This window comes from Gobius niger (genome assembly GCF_951799975.1).
Source record: "Gobius niger genome assembly, chromosome: 3".
In the NCBI taxonomy this organism is placed as follows: domain Eukaryota; kingdom Metazoa; phylum Chordata; class Actinopteri; order Gobiiformes; family Gobiidae; genus Gobius; species Gobius niger.
The window spans coordinates 10,187,640-10,206,583 of record NC_136854.1 but is presented as its reverse complement, the minus strand read 5'-3'; the positions used below and the strand labels follow the sequence as shown (position 1 = coordinate 10,206,583).

The 18,944-nt window shown below is 44.9% G+C and overlaps 1 protein-coding gene across 1 annotated transcript in view; it reads right to left on the bottom strand.

The window, feature by feature from the left end:
- Positions 1-395: 395 nt before the first annotated feature.
- LOC306960469 (NXPE family member 3-like) overlaps positions 396-18,944 on the bottom strand; it is a gene marked incomplete at its 5' end in the record, with an annotated part of 35,477 nt that continues 16,928 nt past the window's right edge. The window contains 4 exons of the mRNA XM_079552899.1: positions 396-966; positions 2,440-2,634; positions 5,857-5,924; positions 8,650-8,945. Of these exons, the coding sequence (XP_079409025.1) occupies positions 413-966; positions 2,440-2,634; positions 5,857-5,924; positions 8,650-8,945 (1,113 nt within the window). The 3' untranslated portion in view covers positions 396-412. The remainder of the gene's footprint in view (positions 967-2,439; positions 2,635-5,856; positions 5,925-8,649; positions 8,946-18,944) is intronic.

The following is an 18,944-nucleotide window of genomic DNA, read 5'->3' as shown; positions in this document are numbered from 1 at the left end:
ATGGAGGGTATCAATGATGGTCTTCTGGTCGGTTGTCCAGCCTGCAGTCTTCCCCATATTGATCCTAACTGAGACAATTGAACCAAAGTGAACGACACCTGGGAAAACCTGTGCAGGTTGAGTAGTGTGTGACACTCAGTTTAAAACATTCATGCCCTGCAAAGTTTGGGCTGATTTCTTCACAGTATTCTAATTTTTGGAAATCCTGTTTTTGTGGGTTTTGTGAGCTGGAAGCCCAAATTATGTTCAAATAAACAACTAACTACTTGAAATCATTTAAGTTGTGGGCCCTGAATCTATAATCTTTGGAAGTTTCATGTTTTGAATGGAATTATGGAAATAAATCAACTTTTCCATGATATTCTAATATTCTAATAATAAAGGATCTGTATATCCCAACTATCATTAACAGTCAGCCTCCGTTTTCTGGGCATGTGTTGGACAGAATCATGTCAACCATGAGTTTGATGATTTCTGCTGGAGGATGGAGGTTATGAGGAAGGTAATGGGCCTGTACCATCTCCCAAGCTTCCAACAAGAGAACACCTGGATGGTTGAAGACGGCCCGGAGCACCTTGTCACGCTGCAGGGAGAACCAGTCGCTGTTGTACAGGCTTCCCTCCACGTTCATGTCTTTCATGTTTGCAGTTCGAACGATCACCTTAGTGCCTGGAGCTCTGTTTAGCAAGCGTCCCACTGCCCTGCGAATGGCCATTAGCCGCTGATAGTAGACCTCCATGGGGAAAGAGCCGAAGTGCGCCCAGACGCCCACCACGACCACGGTGTCCGGTCCGCCGTTGAGTCGGTCCAGTTCGTTCGCCACGTACTGCATCTGAGACAGGTTGATCTTGTAGTTGCGCAAGGGAGGGCCGTGGCAGCGGAAGGTCATCATGATGTCGTTGGTGTGGTCGACAGCCAAGAACGGGCCACACTGAGGTGTACTGTGCTTTTCAAACCTCAGCAGATCTGAAAGAGAAAAACTCATGAAAACAGGAATGTAGTGCTGATTCCAAGCCTTGAAGACCTTTGTATTTTAGAAATAACTGAATATTCTGTCATTTCATCATTGAATGCGTTGAATGAATGATTTTCATTTTGACCATATTGTGGAGTCAAGTAAATTAGGACACGTTTTAACTCATTGGTAAAAAAAAAAAGTGCCCCACGACACTGCAAGGCAAGGCAAGGCATGTTTATTTATAGCGCGCATTTTGAACACCAGGCAACTCAATGTGCCTTACAAAAGAAGTTATGCAAAAATACAATCAGGTTAAAGTTAAGGCAAAGCACCATCCAGACATGGGAAATACACAGTTCACGAGGTCACGTGTTGGATTTTTTTCTGAGTGACAGGAACGACAACCGACCATTGACCAGGGGGTGGGGCTGAGGAAACGTGTTGAGGTAGACGCAGAATGACGGGGGAGTTGTTCGGGGGCACTGGTCTTTAATTGATACAGATTTACTGTATCCATCCATCTATCTATCTATTTTGTTCTGCTTTATCCGGACCGTGTCACAGGGGCAGCTGTCTAAGCAAAGACGCCCAGACTTCCCTTTTCACACACAAATCCAGCTGTTCTGGGGCAACACCAGTTTCTTTACGGATCCAACTTGACAGCAGCAGGCACAAACCGATCCCTCTTCACCACAACAGTCTGATACAGCGACCGCATTAATGCTGACTCCGCACAGATCCGTCTGTCGATCTCACTCCATCCATCCCTCACTCGTGAACATGACCCCGAGATACTTGATCTCTCACTTGAAGCATGGCCTCGGATTTGGAGGTGCTGATCCTCATCCCGGCTGCTTCACACTAACAAACCGCACCAGTGCACGCTGAAGGTCCTGATTTGTTGAAGCCAACAGAACAACATCATCTGCAAAAAGCAGAGATGAGATCCTGAGGTTCCCAAACTGGACACCCCAACGGGTCTGACTTACTGCCGGCAATATGGACTGGTTGGGCAAACTCCCACGAACCCTCAACCACCTGATGGAGGGTATAGAGCTAGTCCAGTATTCCGCAACCGGGACGAAAACCGCATTGTTCCTCCTGTATCCAAGGTTCGACCATTGGCGAGTGAGGAGTGGGATCCTTCTGCAGTATAGTTGGAGAATACCCTCCGGTTCCCCTTCTTAAACAGAGGGACCACCACGCGATTTTAGGGATGTGTCAGCCAAGACAGTCTTACAACATCCAGAGACTAAGGTACTCAGAATGAATCTCATCCACGTCTGGAGCCATCCCACCGAGGAGCTTTCTAACTACCTCTGTGAATTCAGCAGGGGTGATGGAGTCCACTTCTGGGTCCACTTCTGCAGCAATACACTGCATATACACTGATAACCTGTTAAAAGGAGTTCTAGTTCTGCATCAGAATTGTACTGTCTACTTATACACTTAAGTCATAGAGTATGTAAAAAAAACTTTACTTGGTAGCTTTAGTGTGATGAATTCGTAGAACTGTCTGGTGGTGGAGTCTCCAAACATATGCAGCCGTTTACCCTTGAGGCAGGCAGTCATGACCGAGGCGTCATTAAACTGGTGAACCTTGGAGCCCCCAAGTGGTCGCCATTCGTTTGCATAGTAATATCCAGAAGGTTCAGTAGTAATCGTCTTAGTCTCACCTGTACAAAGAAAAGATGTAATATTGTTTTACTATGGCTATATTTCATTACACCAAGGGCCGGGTACCTTTTAAATTCTCTTTGATACCGGTGCTTCAATGATGCCTGGTTTTCGATACCTATACCTGAGCGATTTTTTTGTTTTTCGATACTAAAATAATTGTAATCTAGAACCAGAAAACAGAAAGATAATGTTTATTTCTCCCATAATTTCTCATTAGAGATGCGTGGGTCAGGGTTTTTTTCAGCACCGCAACATTGTTTCTATTTTAACCACCTGACCCGACCCCCAACCATTAAATGTATGCGTTATCAGTATGATCTGTCTGAATGGACCACGACTTTAATTCAATGCAAAAATGCGCTTAAAATGAACGAGACTGGCATGTCTTATCCCCTCGCATTCTCTCTTAATTCTGGCAGGGGGTTTACACCCTGCCTTTCCGACATTGAGGTCTAATTGTCAGAAATTTTTTTCCCCCTTTGTGGTGACACTTTTATCTTTTGTGCAACGTCCTGCCATTCCGTCACACAAGATAATAATAATACTAACCTTACCTGAGCCCGAACCTTGAAGATAGTGGAGTTTACAAACTAACCCTAACCTTCAGGATAGTGGAGTTTACAAACTAACCCTAACCTTACCTTAGCCATAACCTTAAGGATAGTGGAGTTTACAAACTAAAGCTAACTTTACCTTACCCCAAATCTTCAGGATAGTGGAGTTTACAAACTAACCCTAACTTTACCTTAGCCCTAACTTTAAGGATAGTGGAGTTTACAAACTAACCCTAACCTTACCTTAGCCCTAACCTTGAGGATAGTGGAGTTTACAAACTAACCCTAACCTTACCTTAGCCCTAACCTTGAGGATAGTGGAGTTTACAAACTAACCCTAACCTTAAGGATAGTGGAGTTTACAAACTAACCCTAACCTTACCTTAGCCCTAACCTTGAGGATAGTGGAGTTTACAAACTAACCCTAACCTTACCTTAGCCTTAACCTTAAGGATAGTGGAGTTTACAAAGTAACCCTAACTTTACCTCAGCCCAAACCTTCAGGATAGTGGAGTTTACAAACTAACCCTAACTTTACCTAAGCCCTAACCTTAAGGAGAGTGGAGTTTACAAACTAACCCTAACTTTACCTAAGCCCTAACCTTAAGGAGAGTGGAGTTTACAAACTAACCCTGACTTTACCTTAGCCCTAACCTTAAGGAGAGTGGAGTTTACAAACTAATCCTAAACTTACCTTAGCCCTAGACTGAAGGATAGTGGAGTTTACAAACTGAACTCAAAGCTATTGTCGTAATAGAGGTATCAAAAAGTGTCGGAATGACGGGTTGACCCTGCTGAGAGTGCCAGGATCAGGAGAGGGGCATACCAAAAAGCAGAGGTAATGTGAACTTGCGCACAGAAGCACACAATGTGGAAAATAGGAGACACTAAACTCCATAAAAGCATTCTCTGATTCACAAGCTGCTTATTTTAGAAAAATCCACTGCCTATTTACATAAAAAAAAACCTGCTGTAAAGATGATAGAATGAGTTGTGGCTGAATACAGTGAATGCGCGTATGGCAGCAATGAATGGCGGAGGAAGACGTGACGGTGGGATTGAGGAGATCCTCGAAGTACTCCTTCCACTGCCCGACAACATCCCTAGTCGAGGTCAGCAGCCCCCCACCCGCACTGTAAACAGTGCTGGTGAAGCACTGCTTCCCCCTCCTGAGGCGCCGGATGGTTTGCCAGAATCTCTTCGAGGTCGACCGATAGTCCTCCTCCATGGCTTCTCCAAATTCCTCCCAGACCCGAGTTTTTGCCTCTGTGACCGCACGAGTCCCACAAGCCAACAAGGCCAGGTAGGACTCCTTCTTCAGCTTGACGGCATCCCTTACTTCCGGGCGCCACCACCGGGTTCGGGGATTGCCGCCGCGACAGGCACCAGAGACCTTACGGCCACAACTGCGAGCAGCCACATCAACAATGGAGGAGAACATGGTCCACTCGGACTCCATGTCCCCAGCCTCCCTCGGAATCTGGGTGAAGCTCTTCCGGATGTGGGAGTTGAAGACCCCACTGACAGAGGGATCCGCCAGACGTTCCCAACAGACCCTCGCAACACGCTTGGGCCTGCCTGGTCTGACCGGCTTCCTCCCCTGCCAGCGGATCCAGCTCACCACCAGGTGGTGATCAGTTGACAGCTCAGTCCCTCTCTTCAGCCGAGTGTCCGAGACACACGGCCGGAGATCAGACGACACAACTACAAAGTCGATCATCGACCTCCTGCCTAGGGTGTCCTGGTGCCACGTGCACTTATGGACACCCTTGTGCTCGAACATGGTGTTCGTTATGGACAAACCGCGACTAGCACAGAAGCCTAAAAACAGAACACCACTCGGGTTCAGATCGGGAAGGCCGTTCTTCCCAATCACTCCCGTCTAGGTCTCACTGTCGTTACCCACGTGGGCGTTGAAGTCCCCCAGTAGAACAATGGAGTCCCCAGTCGGAGCACCATCTAGTGCCCCTCCCAGGGACTCCAAGAAGGCCGGGTATTCTGCATCGATGTTGGGCCCGTAGTCCGAGACAACGGTGAGAGACCTGTCCCCAACCCGAAGGCGTAGGGACGCGACCCTCTCGTTCACTGGGGTGAACTCCAACACGTGACGGCTGAGCTGGGGGGCTATGAGCAAACCCACCCCAGCCCGCCGCCTCTCCCCGTGGGCAACTCCAGAAAAATGGAGAGTCCAGCCTCTCTCCAGGAGTTGGGATCCGGAACCCAAGCTGTGCGTGGAGGTGAGCCCGACTATATGTAGCCGGTATCTCTCAACCTCCCGCACAAGCTCTGGCTCCTTCCCCCCCAGCGAGGTGATGTTCCATGTCCCGAACGCAAGAAGCTACGCACACGCCACCCAGTCTTCTTGGCACCCGACCCCTACGGATCCCTCTGGACGTAAAAAATCCCATTCATTTTTAGCATCGATAAAATAAAAAGATAAAAAATATGAAGTCTAATCAGAGAGGAAGGACAGCGGCGTCTGGAGAATTTACTCAGAAGTCACGTGTCGCTGGTGTGCGTAGACCCTGTACCTCTCACTGCAAAACAGAACTGGGATACCACTTGATCTCTCATGTATGCGCAGAATGAAGGGGAATGTCTAAGGCAAGGGTTAAAATTTGGAAATGAAATAAGAACCAAGTAAAAAAAAAAAAAAAAATTTACCTGCTTTTGCTGAAATTGTGACTGTTGTTTTTCCCAAGGCCTTAATGAGAACTTTCATGTTGATGCCCCTAGAAAAGAATAAACAATACTAATAGTTTTCACAATTTGTATCCACAGTCAGTCACACAAACAAGTGCATGAAAATTTAAAGGAATTTCATCCTGGAATATAGCATAGTATATATAGCATAGTTCGCTATAGCATAGTTCTATTTGCAAACTATAGCATTGTTCGCAAATCAACAAACTACACCAAGTTGATCACAAATGCAGTTCATTGTCCCATTGCAGCTAGCCTGGATTGCGTGATGCATGTTCTCCGTCTTGTGACACCCTCGCCACTCACCATGTTTAGTCCTGCATCTAATAATCACCAGAGATAAGAGGTATGATCATTTTCACCATTGAGTGCACATTTGACACAAATGCGGCGTGCTACAGCTCATGACACGTGACAGCGGTTTACCATGCGTCCTAGAACTTTAACGATTAACCTACTGTGAGCTTTTAACCATTCTTAGCTTATCAGCTAAACACCTACAAATGTCTTCTTCTGAAACACTTTAGAGGCACCAAGAGCCCCCACACAGCACAGTGGAGGCGTCAAAAGAGGAGCTACAGGAAACAAAGGGACAAATGAGGGGAAGCTGACCAGTGCAGGACACCACCTGGAACAAACCCTGGAGGTGGTGCGCCATTTCAGAGGAGACAGAGGGCAGCCAGCCAGGTTTCTTCCGAGTGCTACAGTTTCCCGGTCCTCCAAGGTCATGCGGGTTAGGTTGACACAAAGTGGCAGCGCGGCTCAGGACTGACTCCTGAACACTATTTCGTTGTACAATGACAATAAAGCGCTTACTTACTTACTTACCATCTGTTGGCTTGGGTTTAACAGAGAGGTCAAAGAAAATACAGAATGGATCTAATAAACTTGCAACAACAACATTCACATTTCAATGAACACCTTGTATTGAGGATGGGTAAAGTGTGCTCTCTGTTACTGGTGTGCTGAGTCCGTTATGGTAAACATTAAGACTATATTAAATGAAAATCGAAGAGAGGTCGTCATGAATCAAGCGTGCAGGTTTATTTGACATACAGTGCCTCTCGAAAGTATTCATACACCTTGAACTTTTGCACATTTTGTCAAGTTTACAACCCTAAACATAAAGATTTTATTTTGATTTTTTTACTGAACGTTCACACACAAGTAACAGACAACTGTGAAGTGAAAGCAAACTGATGCATGATTCTGTTTTTTTTTTTAAAATAGAAAAGTGAAAAGTGGGGCGTGCATAAGTATTCATACAGCATGAATGAATACTTTGTGGAACCCCCTTTTGCTGCAATAACAGCACAAGTCTTTTGGGATTTGACTCTACAAGATTTGCACATGTAGAGACTGACATTTTAGCCCATTCCTCTTTACAAAACAGTCAGATTAGAAGGAGAGCGTTTGTGAACAGCAGTTTTCACATTATTCCACAGATTTTTAATAGGATTTAGGTCAGGACTTTGACTGGGCCATTCTAACACATTAATATGTTTTTATTGAACCATTCCATTGTAGATTTAGCTTTGTGTTTAGGGTCATTGTCCTGCTGGAAGGTGAATCTCCGCCCCAGCCTCAGTTCTCTTGCTGACTCCAGCAGGTTTTCCTCCAAAATTTCTCTGTATTAGGCTCCATCCATCTTCACAACTATTCTTACAATCTCCCCAGCCCCCGCTGAGGAAAAGCAGCCCCACATCATGATGCTCCCCCCCGTATATTTGACACTGGGGATGGTGCACTCAGGATGATGAGCAGTGTTAGGTTTGCTTCATACATAACGTTTTGCATTTGGGCCAAAAAGTTCAATTTTTGTCCCATCTGACCAAAGCTCCTTCTTCCACATGGAGCTGTGTCCTCCATATGACTTCTAGTAAACTTCAAACGGGATTTCTTATGGCCTCCTTTCAGTAATGGCTTTCTTCTTCCACTCGTCCATGAAGGCCAGATTTGTGTAGATACGACTTATAGTTGTCCCATGTACAGATTCCCCCAGCTCAGCGGCAGGACTTCACAGCTCCTCCAGAGTTATCTTGGGGCACTTGGTTGTATTTCTTACCAGTGCTCTCCTTGTTTGATCTAATATTTTAGATGGGCGACCGTGTCTTGGTAAGTTGGCAGTGGTGCTATACTCTTTCCATTTCTGAATGATGGATTGAACAGTTGCCCCGGGAGATGCTTAAATCTTGGGAAATCTTTGTATAACTTAACGCTGCTTTATATTTCTACAGAACTTTATCCCTGACCTCTCTGGTGCTCCTTGGCCTTCATGATGTTGTTTAGTGACCAATACACTCCGACCACAGCTCTGAGGGCCTAAAAGAACAGCTGAAATTAAACTGAGAGTAGATTACACACAGGTGACCTCTATTTAAACGTTAGGCCAAGGTGTGAACATTCTGGAGTCATTAGGAATGTTATAAAGGCAATTTAATGCTCTCAGAAAATGCTGTATGAATACTTATGCACGCCCCACTTTTCACTTTTCTATTTTTTGAAAAATAACAGAATAATGGATCATTTTGCTTTCACTTCACAGTTGTCGGTTACTTGTGTGTGAACGTTAAGTAAAAAAATCAAAATAAAATCTTTATGTTTAGGGTTGAAAACATGACAAAATGTGCAAAAGTTCAAGGAGTATGAATACTCACGAGAGGCACTGTACCGTTGAGCTACAGAGCTAAGATTAGAAAAGTATTCACATTGACTGTAATGTACATAAAGCAGAGTAAAAAGTACTGTTTATACCTTTGGAAGAGGAGACTTTCTTCTTTGCTGATTTTCAGGCCGAGCCAAACCACCACATGGCTCACGCGGGTGGTACAGTCCAGAGTTTTGGGTTTGTAGCAGAACCACTGCTCCCCAGTGTGGAGGTCAGTGCAGTCGCACAGAGGAGCCTTGTCCGGATCCAGACACACGTTACAAGTGCTTGTCTCGGTGACACTTCCCAACCTGAAGTCACTGCTAAACTGGATCCTGTCAGGCTGCTCCTCATCCACACGCTTTAAAACTGTGATGGACTCACTCGTCTGCACCAGCAGCACCTGGAATCAGTTAACATTCATTCAGAGGGTTCAAGTCAATTTAACATTTCACATGTCATGTACAGTGTGGTGTCCCTCCACATAATAAAGGATTTTTAGTTATAAGTCAGACCTCCTTTCTCTTTTTCGAATGAAGCTTTTTGCATACGGATCCTGGAAGAGCACCTGACTTGATAATATACTGAACCCACATCATCGCTCAGTCGCCCTCTCACTTATGTAATACAGTGTTGGGTCCTGGTTGAGACAACTGTTGATACAGGAAAGACATGCAAGAAATTGTAATGGTGAATTCACACCGGAAGCATGCAAGCTCGCACCTAGTTTGTTATTAAACATGTTTCAGCCATGTTAGAGGTAAGATTCTATGCCCAAGCCCGGCCGGATCGCACAGAGGTATCATGCATGATGCTCAAGTTTGGGTCAGTTTTTTAATTTTTTAATTATTATTAGTGTCATTATATTGTCTAATAAAAATCTAAGAAATGGGCTCTGTCTATTGGACACAAAGTGTGGTTGGCAGTTCGAATCCCGCAGGTGCACACTGTCGCTGTCATGGTTGACGATGGTGCGAAGAAAATAAAACCCAAAATGCTGGACTGCAACAAAACTGGCGAAGTTTAATAAATGACGAAAACCAAACCAAAGCCAAATACAGAGAACAACTCAAACAAACCGGGGCTGACGTAGACAATGACGCGACAAAGGACAAGGGAAACAAGGGCTGCGTCTGAAACCATCAAATTGTAGCCTCTAAGCACTAACACTAGCAACTAACTCCTTAACCTTTCATGGGGTCGACTGTTAGATCTATGCAGTTAGTGAACTAGAGCTTCAGCAGCATTTTGAACAATCCGTCCATCCTTAAGCAGGGGAAAGGGAAGTGACATCACCAACAGCTGTTTTTCTTCTCCTTTAAAGTTATTGGTGGAGTGCAGGCCAAACAAAAGTGCATGTCGCCACCTACTGTAGTGTCCAACAACAACATAGTGTCCAAACAAAGGCATTTAAGGAGAAAAAAAAAATCCAAATGAGCCATACATTTCCCTTTAGTGTTAGTGTCCCATAGTGTTTCATAAAGCTACAGTAGCAAATGATCCATGTGGCTTAAGTTTCTACTAAATGAAAGCAAAAGCATTTAATCTGTTTACTGAGTCTTTAACACTGACATGTGACTGAGCTGTGGAGACCAACATGTATTTTGTCACTTTTATAAAGTTTGGCTTGTGCAGAATCTTATTTTTTTATTATTATTATTTTTATTATTAAATGTGCTCCTGTCAATCAACAGTGGTTGCGCATGAATCACTCGAGGGTGGGGGCGAGGGGGGTGAGGGGGTTTGGCGCAGTGGCTTATGGCAGTGGGACCCCCAAGGGGGTCGTGAGACAAATTTGAGGGGTCGCCAGATCATGTAGATAAAATATACATATTTTTATTAGCGCATATTATAATATTTTATTGTCGTATGTGCGTGCTATTTTACCAGAGTGCCATTATATGTTCATAATTTTATTAATTTTATTTTAGCCATTTGTTTTTTTCTTTGTTTTTTAAGAATTATGTAGGCTAATGTTCCAATTTCTCACGGTGTGATCCAGGCGGGGGGCCACCATCGTCCCTGTACCCAGAGGTGGGAAGTAACGAAGTACTGTACTTACGTAGATTTTTCAGGTATCTGTACTTTACTGGAGTATTTTTTTTCCTGGCAACTTTTTATTTTTACTCCTTACCTTTAAAACACATGTTTCTGTACTTTCTACTTTCTACTTACCGACACGGAAAGACAGGAAACACGGCACCCATGGCCTTACCTGAAAGAACTTTTTGTTGCTGTTGGCTTTAAAGGGGCTAGATGCAAGTTGGTCATTTTATACTCACTACTGCCACCTCGGGTCATATGTGTAGCTGCACCTTCTATATTAAGCTCGTGCATGACGGCACTTCTGACCCGAATTAACACCGTTTTGAGTGACAGTGCAGGATTTTAGAGGCAGTTGTGGTAAATATGTCTGGGCTCATTCTACACATTAGGACATTGTTGAAACATGTAGGGGGAGGAAAATACTATTTTATTGTTAGCTTTCATATTATCATAGTCAAATCAAAAATACATAAATTTACTTAAATTTACCAAATCAAGTTGTTAATTAATTTGTATTGTATCTCAGTATTACAAATAGGTGACTGTATTTTTTAAATGCAAGGAATACATTTAAGCTGACCTGTTTTTAGATTTGTTTGCAAACAGAGGAAACATGCCAATCATCTGGAGAGATACAAAAATCTCACTGCAGCTCCATTGAAAAGGAAGTCGGCCTCATCTGATGAAGGCTCATCCAAACAGCTTAAATTGTGGCATGTCAAGAGGGTCTCACAGAAGAGCGTGGATGAATTCATTTGGAACTTTGTCATTCAAGGTCTGCACCTGAGCAGCATTGTCAAGCAGCCGGGTTTCAAAGCCATGATAAACCAGATGTGGCAATAATGTCCCGGGGCACTATGATGAACAGGGTTGGTTTATTCTCGGGTGAAAAATCTAAATGTGAGTGAGTCTGCAAAGAGAGAGGGAACTAGTTTACAGCCTGCACTGAGAACACATTCAGTGTAACGCCTCATTTGAAGACCTACAAAACCGATCTAAACTGATCTATTTCCTGGCAAAGTTATCTCTTTTTTGACATTTTTTTCATCGCAGCTTTGCCACTTTCTACATCACTTATTTGTCACATTTGTGTCTTGTTTTTGTTGCTCTTTTGACAATTCTTTGATGAAACCTTTAGAGCTGGGAGAAAATGTGCTCTGTTCAAGTGAGGCTTTGAAGGTTAATTACAATGGAAGTGCTGTAAAAAAAAAAAACAGATAGAGCTACGACACTTTATAAACAAAACAAAAAAAATACCAAAGCCTAAAATAATAAGAAAAAATATGAGAATTTGTACTTGTTTGCACTTGTTTTGTGGATAAACATTCTTAGATTAGAAGATTTATTCTCCTTTTTAAATCTCATTTGCAAATAACTACAAACCCAAAACAAATGAATAAGCTATAAAGAGTTTTCCAACGTTAATATAGCACAAAAAGCTTTACAATTTACACATGTGAATCTTCCATCCATCCATCCATCCATTTTCTTCCGCTTTATCCAGGGCCGGGTCACGGGGGCAGCAGTTTCAGCAAAGATGCCCAGACTTCCCGATCCACACACACCTCCTCCAGCTGTTCTGGGGCGACCCCGAGGCGACACCAGGCCAGCTCGGAGACATAGTCCCACCAGCGTGCCCTGGGCCTTCCACAAGGCCTCTTCCCATTAGGACATGCCTGGAACACCTCCCGACCCGGAGGCATCTGGAACAGATGCCCTAGCCACCTCAGCTGGCTCCTTTCGATGTGAAGGAGCAGCGACTCTACTCCGAGCTCCTCCCGGGTAACTGAGCTCCTCACCCGATCTCGAAGGGTGCGCCCAGCCACCCTGCGAAGGAAACTCATTTCGGCCACTCTTATTCGCGATCTTGTCCTTTCGGTCATTACCCAAATCTCATGACCATAGGTGAGGGTGAGAACGTAGATCGAGAGCTTTGCCTCCGACTCAGCTCCCTCTTCACCACGACAGTCCGATACAGCGACCGCATCACTGCTGACGCTGCACCGATCCGTCTGTCGATCTCACGCTCCATCCGTCTCTCACTCGTGAACAAGACCCCGAGATACTTGAACTCCTCCACTTGAGGTAAGGACTCCCCACCGACCTGTAGAGGGGAAGCCACCTTTTTCCGGAGGAGAACCATGGCCTCAGATTTGGAGGTGCTGATCCTCATCCCGGCCGCTGCACACTCGGCTGCAAACCGCCCCAGAGCAGCTGAAGGTCCTGATTTGTTGAAGCCAACAGAACAACATCGTCCGCAAACAGTAGAGATGAGACTCTGAGGCTCCCAAACCGGACACCCTCCGGCCCCTGGCTGCGCCTATAGATTTTGTCCATAAAGGTCATGTGAATCTTCAGAAAAATGTCAGAAAAATATCCAGTGAACCATTCCCTCTTAAAAAATACCAACATACATTAAAAAGATACAAAACAGAGGCGCTCAACGAAAAAGTATAGGCAAAAGGCCTTTATTGCAGCATGGCCATTAGATTAAAACATTGCCTACGCGTTTCAGCCGTATAGGCCTTGGTCAGGGCAGTACTCGAGTGATGTGTGAGCATGCAGCTTTTAAACTGTATTAAGTGGTCACATGACCCATATGGGCTGGAACTCGGTCAGCTGATGCAGTACATCCTATGAGCAGGATTTCAGAATACTAGGAACACAGAAATACATATCAAGATGATATACAAATATCTACAAATCATTTACAGTCATATATACAAACATCTTCTATAAACAGAAGCATTAAAAAAAAGGGGTAAAGTCCAGTTCCCCACTGAGACCTGGATGCTCTGTTGCTTTAAGAGTGTAGATCCAGAAGGACTCCCTCTGCAGGAGACTTTTAAGTCTGTCGCCTCCTCTTAAGGGCTCAGGGATGTGATCTATACCAAAGGCTTTTAAGGTGTTAAGTCCATGGTTAGAGTGTTTAAAATGCAGTGCCATGGGGTATAGAGGATTCCCTGTACGTATGGCCTGTTTATGTTCTGCCAATCTACATTTTAGCTTGCGCTTAGTTCTACCAATATAGAAACAGCCACATGGGCACTCAAGCCTGTAGACCACATAACTGGTGTTACAGTTAATACATTTTTTATTTGATGTAGTGTCCATAAAGCAGTTAGTGGTCTTAATGGTGTCACAGTGGGTACAGTTACCGCATCTGTAGTTTCCTGGTTTTGAACTAAGCTAAGTTTTCTTTTGTAGAGGAGGAGCTCTTCGGAAACTGATAGTTGGAGTTTCTGGGAGAGCTTCTCTCGGTAGGCTGTTGCTTGTGAGGATAATCCAGTTCTGTTTTATAATTTGTTTAATTTTGTTTGCTTCAGAGCTGTATTGTGTCACAAAGTATACTTGATTAACACGATCCTCTTGTTTTTGCTTCTTAGCTAGTGGGTCATTACGATTTTGACTTTTAGCTTTTTGATAAGCTGTTTCAATGACTTCCTCTTTGTAGCCTCTACTCTTGAATCTTTGTCCCATCTCTTGAGAGCATGATGTTCAAAGTTGTCATCATCATCACAAATCCTTAGCAGTCACTGAAACTGACCGCAAGGAATTTTTTTCAGCAACCAGGGGTGGTGGAAGCTATTTGCCCTTAAAATTGTACCAACATACAATTTTAACTGAACCCACTTTACCAGAATCATTAGGCTATTTGACCATGGACTGTTACATCTTTGCCAGAAAAATGTATACATGAATACAGATGGTATACATAAATACAGATACATAAAAACAGAATCTTTTCACTTTTTAGCCAATTTGTGGGAAAAAAGAAACTTATTTATCATACAAGTAAAGTCAAGTCTAAATTGGGTCCAAATGGATGTTTATTCACAGCTGATTGTTCAGTAGAATGGAAAAAAACGGCAGTTGTAGCTAGCATTAGCATTAGAACGATGCTAGCATGAAGCATTATCTTAGCATTCTCCGTTATTTATGTATTTATGGGCTGTTGAACCACTTTGCTCCTCCCCATGTGTTTGTATCTTTATTTCGTAGAAAACTATATTCATAGAATATTCATTCATATTCTGAATTTGTAAAGTAGTTTTTGAATAATTAGAGAATTAGAGATTCCAGAGATGCCGTTGTATCTATTGGGATGACATCATCACTAATTGCAACATTCCGTGCACAGAGTTTACTTCCTGTTTCCTGACAGCGTTGCCAAGAGCAACGGCATGTATGTCATTCTGAGCCTCATAGGATCGCAGTACTATCAGAAGTCAGTTCACCACCGGGGAGAGCATTTGTTTTGCCTTCATGGCCCCACAGTTTTGATGGACTTCACCCTATAACCTCCAATCGCCCCACCACCCTCTGCTCTGGCTAGAGGGGGGAAGGGGTGTGGGATTGGCAAATGGTCTCACACGTGAATCTTCCATCCATCCATCCATCCATCCATCCATCCATCCATCCATCCATCCATCCATTTTCTTCCGCTTTATCCGAGGCCGGGTCGCGGGGCAGCATTCTCAGCAGAGATGCCCAAACTTCCCAATCCACGCACACCTCCTCCAGCTGTTCTGGGGGGACCCCAAGGCGAAACCAGGCCAGCTCGGAGACATAGTCCCACCAGCGTGCCCTGCCACTTGTATTTGCGGTCTTGTCCTTTCGGTCATTACCCAAATCTCATGACCATAGGTGAGTAGATCGATCGGTAAATCGAGAGCTTTGCCCCGCGACTCAGCTCCCTCTTCACCACGGCAGTCCGATACAGCGACCGCATCACTGCTGACGCTGCACCGATCCGTATGTCAATCTCACGCTCCATCCGTCCCTCACTCGGGAACAAGACCAATGTGAACCAGTGCGAACCAAGCTCCTGCTGCGGTCATACAAGGAACGGACAGCCTTTAGCAAAGGGCCCTGGACCCCATACTCCCAGAGCACCCCCCACAGGGCACCACGAGGGACACGGTCAAACGCTTTCTCCAGATCCCCATGGCAAACAGGTCCTAAGTGACGGGTCAGACAAAGAGCGGTTCAGAAGCCCCGTATGACAGACCAACAGGTCCGGTTTGAACTATGAGGCGATCCTGCCGTGGACCCACCACCTGTATGAGGAGCCATATGGGGCTGGTGCAATGTGATTTAGGCAGCTCCAACAGCTGCCCCCACGACCTGGAAACGGACAAGTGGAAGAAAATGGAAAGATGGATGGCACCTGGAGGTGTTTTGACGGACTTCACCCTATTGCCCCGTCCCTCTGGCCAGGGAAGACTGGCCAATGGGCCCTCTCATTTGTGCTCCATAGGGAACTCTTGGTGTGTGGGCAGAATAATCCCGAAGACACACCAAGAGGTGTTACGGCACAATAGTCTACTTGTGATCCGTATAGATCTAATGCACCTGGAGGTGTTTGGACAGATTTCACCCTTCAGACCCCTCCCTCTGGCCAGGGCAGACTGGGCAACGGCTCCTCTCCTGTGTGGAATATAACATACCTGAAAGTGTTTTAAAGGATTTTAACCTATACCCCGCACCCCCCTTTGCCAAGGGCAGACTGGCCAATAGGCCCTCTCATTTGTGCTCCATAGGGAACTCTTGGTGTGTGGGCAGAATAATCCCAAAGACACACCAAGAGGTGTTACGGCACAATAGTCTACTTGTGATCCGTATAGATCTATTGCACCTGGAGGTGTTTGGACAGACTTCACCCTTCAGACCCCTACCTCTGGCCAGGGCAGACTTGGCAACGGCCCCTCTCCTGTGTGCTACATAGGGAATAAAACATACCTGAAGGTGTTTCAAAGGATTTTAAACCTATTCCCCGCACCCCCCCTTTGGCCAGAGCAGACTGGCCAATGGGCCCTTTCATTTGTGCTCCACAGGGAACTCTTGGTGTGTGGGCAGAATAATCCCAAAGACACACCAAGAGGTGTCACGGCACAATAGTCTACTTGTGATCCGTATAGATCTATTGCACCTGGAAATCCCCCCCTGGAACCGCCACCTTAACTTGGTGGAGGGGTTTGAGCACCCGAATGATCCTGGGAGCTATGTTGTCGGAGGCTTCGTGCCCCTGGTCGGGTCTCCCATAGCAAACAGGTCCTAAGTGACGGATCAGACAAAGAGTGGTTTAGAAGCCCCGTATGAGAGACCAACAGGCCCAGCTAGAACCATGAGGCCGTCCTCCCGTGGACCCACCACCTGTACGAGGAGCCATAAGGGGCTGGTGCAATGTGATTTGGGCAGCTCCAACAGCTGCCCCCACGACCTGGAAACGGACAAGTGGAAGAAAATGGATGGATGGATGGATGGATGGATGGATGGCACCTGGAGGTGTTTTGACGGACTTCACCCTATTGCCCCTTCCCTCTGACCAAGGCAGACAGGCCAATAGGCCCACTCCTGCAGGCACCATAGGGAACTCTTGATGTGTGGGCAGAATAATCCCAAAGGCACACCAAGAGGTGTGCACAATAGTCTACTTGTGATCCGTATAGATATATTGCACCTGGAGGTGTTTTGTTGAACTTTACCCTATAGCCCCTCCCTTTGGCCAAGGCAGATTTGCCAACGGGCCCTCTCGTGTCCCGAGCAGAGGGTTTTATTGACGTTTGACTCATTTTCTCTAAACCTGAGTGACCCACGCCCAGCGAACTCACTTGCACTAGAGTGTTCGCTTCGCCTCCATAAACCAGAGTAACTCTTGGTTTGTGGGCAGAATAATCCCAAAGACAAGAGGTGTTTTGATGGACTTCACCCTATAGCCCCCTCCCTTTTACAATTCAGAAACAGCCACCTATTGTCTGTGTTGGGGAAGAGTGCAACGTCGACTCAATAGGCTTGTTCGAGATGAGCCAGACAGACGCAGTTTTTCACAGCATATAAGTGAAAGCACTATTTTCTGGTGAAAATTGCTTAAGCTTAAAGTAACAGTGATAAACCAGATAAGGTAGTAACAAGGTACTTGTACAGTATAAAGGTTACATGTGATTTTGAAAAGAAGGTGAAACATGATTAGACAAAGTAAAAGTAGACATGATTTTTGGTAAATACAGAGAGGGAAATGTAATGTATTTGAATATAATTTCTGTAATTAAAATATACATGAAGCGAGGCTGCATCAAACCAAATCTCACTGCCTCTTGTTTCATCAGCTCTTCTCCCTGTACACAAACTGCTGCACCTGCAGTCACCCGTCCGTAAAACTGATGAAGTTTGTGGACGACACTACCCTCATCGGGCTCATCTCGGACGGTGATGAGATTTAAGCTCTCAGTTTCAACTGTGAGGAACATTGTGAGGAATTGGAAGACCAGAGGCACAGTTCTAGTTAAGACCTGAAGTGGCAGACCAAGAAAAATCTCAGATAAGCGGAGGCGCAGGATGGTGAGAACAGTCACAGTCAACTCACAGACCAGCTCCAGAGACCTACAACATCATCAAATGGTGTCACTGCGCATCGTTCAACTATTCAGCGCACTTTACACAAGGACCTGTATGGACGAGTAATGCGGAAAAAGCCTTTTCTCTGCACACGCCACAACGGTGTGGCTTGAGGTTTGCTAAAGCACATTTGGACAAGCCAGCTTCATTTTGGAATAAGGTGCTGTGGACTGATGAAACTAAAATAGAGTTATTTGGGGCGTTCTGCATGGCGGCTCCCTACAGTAAAATGTGGTGGTGGTTCCATCATGCTGTGGGGCTGTGTGGCCAGTGCAGGGACTGGGAATCTTGTTAAAGTTGAGGGTTGCATGGATTCCACTCAATATCAGCAGATTCTGGAGAACAATGTCTAGGAATCAGTGACAAAGTTGAAGATGCGCCAGGGCTGGATCCTTCAACAAGACAACAACCCTAAACACTGCTCAAAATACTACTAAGGCTCATGCAGAGGAACAAGTACAACGTTCTGGAATGGCCAAAAATATTGAGTAAATTTTTCATTTGTGGTGCCTAAATTTATGCACATGACTAATTTTGTTTGAATAATTCTTGCACACTTTCCATAAACCTTATAAACGTTATTTCACTCCTATATGATATATTTAACTGAAATGTCTTAACCAGACAACCAAGGATTTATAAAGGAAAATCATGAAAATCTACAGGTGTGCACAAACTTTTGCATGCTAACAAAAGCAGCAATTTACAAAAAAGCAGCAAAAAGAGGCAATGCAGGGTCAAAACGTTTACAAAAACACGAGATGTGTGACCCGGGCCTGAGGCCTCGGTCACATTTGGTCTGTATACATCATTACAGCTCCTTTAGGTCATATACAGCAGGAACAAGATGTTTACATTCACTTTATAAAAAGACACATTTGCATTTTTTTTCTCATTGTCTGACATGAAACCAGAATGAACTTCTTCTTTTCAAGGTCAATTACAATTGCAAAAATGA